This window comes from Crocodylus porosus, unplaced genomic scaffold (assembly GCF_001723895.1).
Source record: "Crocodylus porosus isolate Cpor-Errol unplaced genomic scaffold, CroPor_comp1, whole genome shotgun sequence".
Taxonomy (NCBI): Eukaryota; Metazoa; Chordata; order Crocodylia; family Crocodylidae; genus Crocodylus; species Crocodylus porosus.
Window position 1 is genome coordinate 73,448,178 of NW_017728947.1, and position 9,303 is coordinate 73,457,480.

At 42.4% G+C, this 9,303-nt stretch overlaps 1 protein-coding gene across 1 annotated transcript in view; it reads left to right on the forward strand.

Annotated features, from left to right (window-relative positions):
• The window catches only part of TTC6 (tetratricopeptide repeat domain 6), a 123,084-nt gene that overhangs the window by 72,343 nt on the left and 41,438 nt on the right, over positions 1–9,303 (forward strand). Inside the window, exons 20-22 of the mRNA XM_019551126.1 lie at positions 2,009–2,091; positions 4,388–4,464; positions 7,254–7,414. Of these exons, the coding sequence (XP_019406671.1) occupies positions 2,009–2,091; positions 4,388–4,464; positions 7,254–7,414 (321 nt within the window). The remainder of the gene's footprint in view (positions 1–2,008; positions 2,092–4,387; positions 4,465–7,253; positions 7,415–9,303) is intronic.

Sequence of the window (9,303 nt, forward strand, 5' to 3'; positions counted from 1 at the left end):
CACCCCTGCCATGCCCTCCCAGGGTGTGCGCAGCGGCAGAGCCCCCCCACCCCCACAGCCCCCAAACAAACTATGGTTCTGTCCCCACACTCCACCCCACACCAGCTGGACAGCCCCTGCCCTAGCCCCACGCCCTCCTTCACTGCAGGGGCCTCAATCTGCCCCCTTCCCCATACCACTTACCTCCTTCCCCTTTCACCACAACAGACTTATGAGCTGGATGCAGCTCTCCATGGTCCTGGGCTGTGCTCTTTGCTGCCTATGTGCTGTGCTGTGGCTGCAAGGGGCATTTATTGGCCAATTTATCACCCATATCAGGCAAAAAAAAAGCTGATTCCTCATGCAGTCAATTTTCTTTATATAAGTGCCGATCCAATATCAGACCAATGTATGGATGCACCTCTATCCAGGAGCTCTGGCTGGGCAGCTGCTGGGCATAGGGGAGCCAAAGAATTTCCCCCACTGGGGACTTTAAACTCTGCAAGAAGCCTTTGATCCTCTGTGCTTGGCATGTGGGGTTTAAAATTCTTAGCGGGAAAGCCCTTCAGTTTCCTCCTTCTCTCGCTCCCCGTCCCAGCCTTGGTCTGGGGCCAATGATCAGCTGATTGAAAGCTGGTTCCAGACCCCTGGGTAGTCCTGGTCCCAGGACCAACAATCAGCTATGTGTCAGTGCTTGCAACATGTACAATTTGGTTAAGTACAGATAGTCAATAATTCCAAGGCTGAATTGATTCAGTCTTTGCAGGTTAGTCTCAGCTGCAGAGCTTAAATTGAGAAAAATGGCCAGACATTTACCTTTGATTCAGGAAATGCAGCCACATGCCTGCAGTGGCTCAGGCCAGAAGCTGGGGGGGTGCTAGCGCATGGCTCTCTGCTTCTAGGTGCCTCTGGGATTTGTAGTCCACAGTTGCAGTCAGCAGTAAGTTTGAATGAGGGAAGGGGTGTTTAACCCTCCTTCCCTGGCCCCAGACTGCAGCCGGGGTTTGTTTGGGGAGAGCAGTTTTCCTCTCCCCCTTCCCCCATGACTGGGCTGCATCCCCAGCTGGGCCTGCCGCCCCCCCCTTTGTCAGCCAGCTGTCACTGCTCTTGTTAGGGATCAGAGGGGCAGGGCCAGCCCTGCTCTGCTGGAGCAGACAGCACAGCCCAAGGCAGGGCTGCAAAGCATGCTGGGGGACTGTGATTTAAGTTGAACCAGGAAGTTGTCTGGAACAACAATTTCATAAACCGGTTTGACCCAAATAACTTAAATCTGATACTACACTCAATTAGGTTTTTCTTAAACCAGTTTCAGCCATTTTGAAATTGGTTTATGTGCAGTGAGCTTCTATTCTGTTACAGGTTTAAACCAGTTTCTGATCCCTTAAACCAGTTTGTGTGTAATTTCTGTCCCTAGCCTTTAAGGCACCATACAAACTAGCCATAAAAATGTTCTACATAATATGTGGAATGTTTTATGAAGTGTCTGCCATTTTACGTATAGCACCCAATCTGTTAAAGCAAGGTGTTGAGGCAGCCAGACTGCAAGTGGAAAAGGCTGTAATAAGAATTGGTAGAACATGTTGCTGCCTGGCAAGATAGAGGGATAAATTTGCTCTTTGTTTCCCCTCATAGTAGATCTAAAGGGAACTTAGTTTTAGTGTAGAGATCAAAGCTGATTACTGACTGCATCAGTTCTACCAATTCTTATTAGAGCCTTTTCCACTAGCAGTCAGGCTTCCTCAACAGCTTGCTTCAACAGATTCTCATCAGGCAAAGTAACTGCTTGGTGGTTGGGACAGCTCTTTATGGCTTCAGGAAGGGGAGATCACAGGTGCACAGATCACATGAACATTTCCTATAGAATACTGCTGGTAAAAATGTCCTGTTCTCTTCTGTAGAGAGCACATGAGCGCTGTGAATTTGATCCATGTGCCCATCTCTTCCTGAAGAACTGCAGTTACTGCAGTGGTAAATAAATTAATTTCAGATGTAAGGATGAGTAACAAGCTTTTTTTTTGGTAAATAACAGGTTCATGATGTACAGTTAGCATTAAAGGATATAAATCGAGCCATTCATCTTTACCCAAATGACTCCCATTTATGGATAACAAGGTAGGAAAAAGTTCTCTGGACTTAAAAATATCCCATTTCACAACTATTGTCATTTACAATCGGCTTTATTAGTAGGTATATTAATATTGCAGATATTGTGAATGTGCTTCATTGAAGAAAAATACACAAAATGTGATATTTGAATAATACTTTTAGTGATTATTAAAATGCTGTAATCACTAAGATGGAGAGAAGGATCTGACATGGCATGCAGCATACTGCAAAACAAAGGGTCTGAAGGGGCTTGGGAAAGAGGGGTGGATGAGAACACTGACAATAGGGCAAACCTAAATTCTTCTAAAATTCGTAATTTAAATATGTGCTTTGAATGGACCAGACAGATATTGACCTTTCTGGAGTATCCCCATAATGGAACAAGTATGAAGGGCTGATTCTATACCTGCCTAGGCCTGAAACTGACTTCATGGAAGCTAAATGGCTAAATACTTCAGATTTGATCTTTGCCTGGCCTCTTTAGTGGGTCCATTATTCTAAAAGTCCCTTTTTTTTCTCCCTAAATCTGTTTCTCCTCTCAAGAAAAAAAAACTTCATTAAGCATCTTACCTCTGCTCATTCTTCCTATTTTATAACCTTTCCAGTACCCTGCAAGTTTTTGCTCCTTCTCAGCAATCCACCATCACTTCCTCACCTTCCTTCTTCCCTATCTTTTTGTAGTCTCAAAAACCAGATGTGATCTTTTTACTTTGTTCTTGAAAGTAGTACTTATTAGCTTGCTGCACAGTTAAGGAGGTGGGAAGGTTATCCAAGCTGTTTAAGACTTGCCAGTAGCTGGCGTACTGTTTCATAGTCTTCAGTTCTGGCTCTCATGTGCATGTGCATTTTGAGAAACTGTACATTGGCTGGACTGGACTTCCAGGATTATATGAAAAATGGTATGCCACTTTGTGAATCCATATGGTTCTTCACATCTGCAAAAAGATATATATTTTAGTAATCACCTAAATTCTGTCAATTCCACTCTTTCCAAACTAGATAAAATGTTGCAACCTTTATCAAGTCAAAGAGATATTTTTTGTGCCCTTGTTCATTTTACTGGACCCAGATAAACTGTAGGAAATGTTAATCAAGTGAGGGCATGTCTTTTTCATTTAATCTAATTGCAGAGATGACTGATTCCATGTACTATGCATCAGTAAAAACTAGGGTGACCATAATAATTTGACAGAAATCTGGGATGTGGGGTGCACACAACCCTTCCCCCAAACACTGTGGCTCCCAAAATTGGGGCTGGGTAGGACAGTGCAGCGTGCACACGCATGCACAAATGACTCTGCAGCTCCTTCCCTCCCATCCTCCTACACTGACTGTACTATGCAAGTTACTCTGCTCACAGCCCGGGAGAATCCAGATCAGGGAGCAGCCCGTTGGCTGGGCTCTCTGGAGAAAACTGAAGCAAAAGTCCTGGATTGGTGTGAATCTGCCCCCACATGCCTGGCTTTTGAATCAGGAGCCAGGTATGTGTGCAAGGGTTTGCACCAGGACTTTTGCTTCAGTTTTTTCCGAAACCCAGATGCCGAGACAGCTTCTGAAATCTCGGACGGTCCCAGCCAATCCTGGACATATGGTCAACCTAGTTAAAACCCTCATTAAGGATTTAACATGGATGTACTTTACATAGTGAATGGATTAAAAATTCCACTATGTTAAGTCAATATATCCTTGTGTGCACTGAAAGGGACAAAAAGTTTTTAATGCTTTTTACTTTTGCCAGTGCTATGAAGCCAACACAGCTAATAGGCACTGGGTGAGACATTATTACTTCTAGTGCACTGGAATAAGAATTTACCAAATTCCAGTCATTTACCCTTGTAATACCATAGTGATGATAGACAAGTTGCACAAGTTTCTCTGTAGGATAGATTAGGCTGAAGAACTTTCACTTTTGGTGGTGATGAATGGGAAGGCAGAGAAACTAGTTTCGCCTTCCAAATCAGGTAGAATTTGCTTAGTACCATTTGGTAGCAAAACAACAGAGTGCAGGGAACGTGTTAGCTGCAGAGCCCAGATTAAATGTGTGTGTGTTTTCCATGTCACATAGTTCAATTAGGTATACATATTTAAAGTTCCTTGGTGATAGTGAAAAAATTAAAACAAAACAGGTATGTACAATAGGAACAAATAGAGAAAACTCCTTTGAAGACATGATTCTCGTGACAAGTTTCAGACTTTTGTTCTTGCAAGATTTATATTTTTAAAGTCCTCATTAAAAAGAAGTTTCTGCTTGAAAAAGTTTACAATGAGCAAATGGCATCCAACAAAATATATTCTGTTCCAGGGGACAGTATTTACTTGAGTTAAAGCGATATGACCTTGCAAGTTTCAGCATTCGCCAGGTGGCTGAGATGGGTGAAGGTAAAGTATGTCTTTGTGCCTACATCTTTTATAAACCAGAGTATCTGAACCTTTACAGAAGGAATATGTTTATGCACTATACACCATAGAACTTTTATAAATTATTTAAAGGAACATCGCCGTTGTTTGCACTATTTACAAGTCTTTCACTTACTCTTGCTTATGCTTTTTATGTTTGTACTTTTAATGTTAAATATTGGTAACAGAGTCCTGAGCAGAATTTGTCGTAATGTTTTGTAATTATGTAGAACTGTTATTTGTAAAGCCATTGCTAAGTTACAAAGATCAAGTTTTAATATTAACTTTATTGCATTTCATTTTCACCTGCGCCTTTGGTGAACTTTCAAATAAAGCCATTTTAATGTATTGTTTGGAAGTCGGGCTATGGGAGCAGTGGGGACAAGAGATTTGGTTGGCAAATGTCTAGAGTTTGATTCTAACTTTGCTGCTTACTCAGTTTGTACTTAAGACTTTCACAGGAAAGAATTAAAATGTTTTCCCTCTCTGGGCTCCGGCAGACATTACACGTGCCTACAGACAAGCTTGTTCAAATTTTAATTAGAATGCTCCAGTGTCATCTCACTGTCATGTGTATTAAGCCCCTGCACATTTCAAAATGGCCGGGGGGGCGCTTTATCTAAACCTTATCAAATGAGCTTAAGAAAAAGTGTTTCACAGCTGTTTTGAAATATGTTGGGACTTAACACACATGACAGTGAGCCATTTTAATTAGAGCAGCTGTCTAGGAACCACTCTAATTAAAACACCCTCATCCCCATCCCTAAGCATGTGTATCAGCAGCCTACATTTGTCAGACCTTATGTGCAAGTTTAGTGGGACAGAAATCAAATGTGTTCATAATATTTTCCCTGCTAAATAAATGGCCAATTAGGCACAAAAATGGGGGATCTGAGGTAAAAGATGGCTGTTTTAAACAGCAACATTTTTTCACAAGAAGCTTTTTTGCCACATATTTATTGTGTGTACAGGTCTGAGACCTCCTGTATCCCACAGTACTTCACTCTCATTTCCCCATCCAAGGGGTGGGAGGGACAAGAAGCAACTGGTTTCCTGAAAGCTGGGATGGCAAAGGGAATGAGGTTAGTGTGGTGGCAGTGTCCATCAGATAGGCTTTTGCTGCCACAGGGGGGTTGCAGGTGGCCCTGGACTGACTTTTTCATTAAAGCATAGCCAGGCAGTAAGGGGGCTGGGCCTGCCTGTGAGCCAGGAGCTTTAAAGGGCTGTTGTAAAGTTCCTAGTTCATAGGTAGCCCCAAACTGGAGAGAACCCACTGCTGCAGTCATCTCTGAGCCTGAGCTGTCTGTGACCTGGGAGCTTTAAAAGGCTGCTAATGCTATTGAAGTACCAGCAACTTTAAACTGAATAGTACTCATGTTTTAAGTGTTTTCAGCAGCTCCAGCAAAGGCTGATTCAGTAGTGGAGATTGTCTAGTTCTCCCTTGCCCCCACCAGCAGCTTGCAGGAGCCCCATATCCTGATCAAGCAAACCTACATGCTGACAAGCTTCCTGCAGGTGGGAGAAGCTAAGAACCAGTTTCCTGTCACCCCTTGACTGGAGAGGTTTCCTTTGTTGTGCTCCAGCCAGAGGGCTGTGGACGTGTGGCCATGCATGTTGTGCTATATATCTGTAGCATGCTACCAAGTAATATCTGCCAGAACTCTCCCCTTCTCTCCCCTGTTCACTTCTGTGATTTCATTGTGTTTTGGTGTGGCCATTAAAGCAGACAGCCTTTTGATACCCATGGATTTTTGCTTATTCCTTTAGGGTCCCTCTACAAGTGCGCATAAAGGCATGATGGGATTTAATGCATGATCCACACAATCATGCCTCCTGCCATGCCACATGTGAATGGCAGGAGGTGCCATTGTGGGATCATGCATTAGATCCTGTTGCACCGTATTGCTGATGCAGGGGGAGCCTGATCCTAGGCTCCCCTTGCACTAGCAAGAAGCTAGCTCCCATAGGTGGAAGCCCACTCAGCTGAGGGGCTTCCAGCTGTGGGGGCACCCCATGCTCCCCTGTGGCTTGGAGATGCAGCAGCTGTGGCTGGGAGATCACAGCACTTGCAGGGGGCTTCACCCACCCCTGAGGCTAGGAGATCACAGCAGTGCCTCACAGCTGCTGGGACCCAGAGTCTACAGCTGGTCCGTGTTGGTTCCTGCCAGCCATGGGGCATGACTGCAGTCTCCCAGTCATGGGGGTGTGTGGAGCACCATGCAGCTGGGAGATTACAGCTTCTGTGGTCTCTTAGACATGGTGGCACACCATGCATCCCCAGGGCTGGGAGATCATTGTCACCCCACGGATGCTGGGACCCAGTGCCCGTAGTTATGGGACTCGGTCCCAGCAGCCATAGGGCCATGTGGGACCCAGAGTCCACAGCTGCCAGGAGCTGCTGGGGCTGAGAATCCTTTTCAGCTGTGGGACTTCCAGCCCTGGCTGGGCACGGTGCACCCCTGCAGCTGTGAGCCCAGTTGGCTGGTGGGGGTCTCAGCCTCAAGGGATACCGTGCTACGCATGCAAATTAAAGTTCCATAGCAACCACCTATACAGTTAGTACATGTTTTTAAGGTTTAACTTCACAGTTGGTTGGACTTCTTATGGCACAATAGGAACTTTGCATGTGTAGCTGGTCTCAGTTAACTACACAATTAACCAGTTACTTGCACAATATCTATAATGTGTATAGAGGGCCTTATATTTAGAAATACGCAGTTTGGAATAATAAGGTATTAGAATTATTATGATATATTTTTTCTTATTTTCAGTATCCTTTAACATCACTCCTATTCAGCAAGCACTTGTTGATTCATTCTGTCAAAATCACAGTAAAGCCATAAAGTGCTTACTTGAAGTTACTGCGAATAAACCAGAGCCTTCAGTGTTTGTTTTGCTTGGAAAAGTACAAATGAAAGCCAAGAAAACCAAGGTTAGAAAAAAAAATCACTATAAACAGTTTACAGGGAAATGTTAAGCAAATGCAAAGTTTTCTTTCTATATTTTTGTTTCTATTTTTTTAATACAGTGAGAAGCTCTAAAGTATTAGAGAAATATTCCTATCATTTCAATAGCTGAATTATAAAAGGGACTAATAACATTCTTCAGCTAATGAAAACTCATAAAACTAATGGTTCAGCAAGTATTAAGTAGTGTTAAGTTTAAAACCACATAAGATTAAGTAAAAGAAATAATGTAGGGTGTGTTTAAATTTCATATTTGTTGCCATTTTCAAACCTGACAAAAACATTGTGGATATTGCTATATGTGAATAGCTAAGTAATTTTGGATGTCTTGCAGGATTATTTTCACAAGAAGAAGAAATTGATGGTAAAATCTAAATGTTTCTTTGTTTATTCACAAAAGAATGTGTATCGAGTCCTGTTTGTGTCTGTTGTGCTTAAGGAAATAGCAGGCAGTTTCAGTGTTCAGAAAGCTTGAAGAGTATTTCCACAAAGCACTATCTGTCTGTCCCAAGTTTATAAAAAATACTTTCTAGATTATTTCAGACACTTACCCTGCAAAATGTATGGCTGCCTATACACATGTTCATTCACATTTTAATTAGAATGTGTCAGAACAGATTCGATTAATTGAGTCAGCTTTGTGTTCTAATTAAAACGCTTCATTGTCACTTCCATTGTCACCTCTATTAAGCCTCTGTGCTTTTTAAAATGGCTGCTAGGGTACTTTAGCTAAACCTCATTGAGGTTTAGCTAAAGTGTTCTGCAGCCATTTTTAAATGTGTAGGGGCTTCATAGATATCATGATGAGGCGTTTTAATTAGAGCGGCTCTCTGGGAACTGCTTTAATTAAATGCCCACCCTGAGCACTTGTATAGGCAGCCTGTACACCTAGACCTTATGTTTTCCATCAGGCAAAAACCCTCAGATCACATACCTTGTCTCTGCTTGAGGCTTCACCATGCAGCCTAAAGTTTTGTGTTGTAATCTTTCGTTTCCCCTGTCTCACTACATAAGTGGATGCTTAATTGTTTCCTCTTCTGCTCCTGAAAGAAGAGTGCTGAGCACATTCATTATCTCTAACAAGGTCTCTGATTGTATTTTGGGTAATGTGATAGCAGATATTTCAACATAATATGTATTAAAAAATTAAGATAGACCCTAAATATAAGTGTCAATTATGAGTTCTCAGGACACCCCTTCAGACACCATGCCTCCTGCTTTAATTGTTCTTCTGTAGAATTATGATATAAAATTCTCTTACTTTTAGGCTGGACCCTTGGGCATTATACCTTGTGCATCAATCAGGCTTACCAGCGAATCTAACTGAGTATGAATACCTGCAGTTCTTCCCTTAAGGAGTCTATGATCAGTTGTGTACAGTCACCGGGAAACCTTCTTGAAGTAGAGTACTTATTTTAACAGGAGGGACAAAGATTTTAGAGGAAAAGCATTTTAAAACAACAGATAGTGTATGCATATCTGTCACTTAAAAGCTTATCCAACACTAATGGTAAACCAAGGAGGTCTAACTCTTCAGGTATTCCAGACGTGTCTTTATCTTAGCTTGCTTCTTCAGAGAAGGTGGCCGTCTCTTTTTTTTTAGTCTCTATAGCCGTTTTATTCTGAATTCCTAGGTTTTGGATCTTCTGGACAAAGCTAGCTATATAGCCTAGGTTAGTGAGTGAGATTTTTCTGAGTCTTTAGTCCTGCTACTAACCCTTTACAACTCTCAAGTTTTGAGGAGTGGTTTATGCTGAGCCGTTCTTAAACTAAGCCAATATATTCATTCAGGAAACATCTTAATGAGCAGTATACACTATTAGTAAATTATTGCTGAACATTCGTCACGCATGTG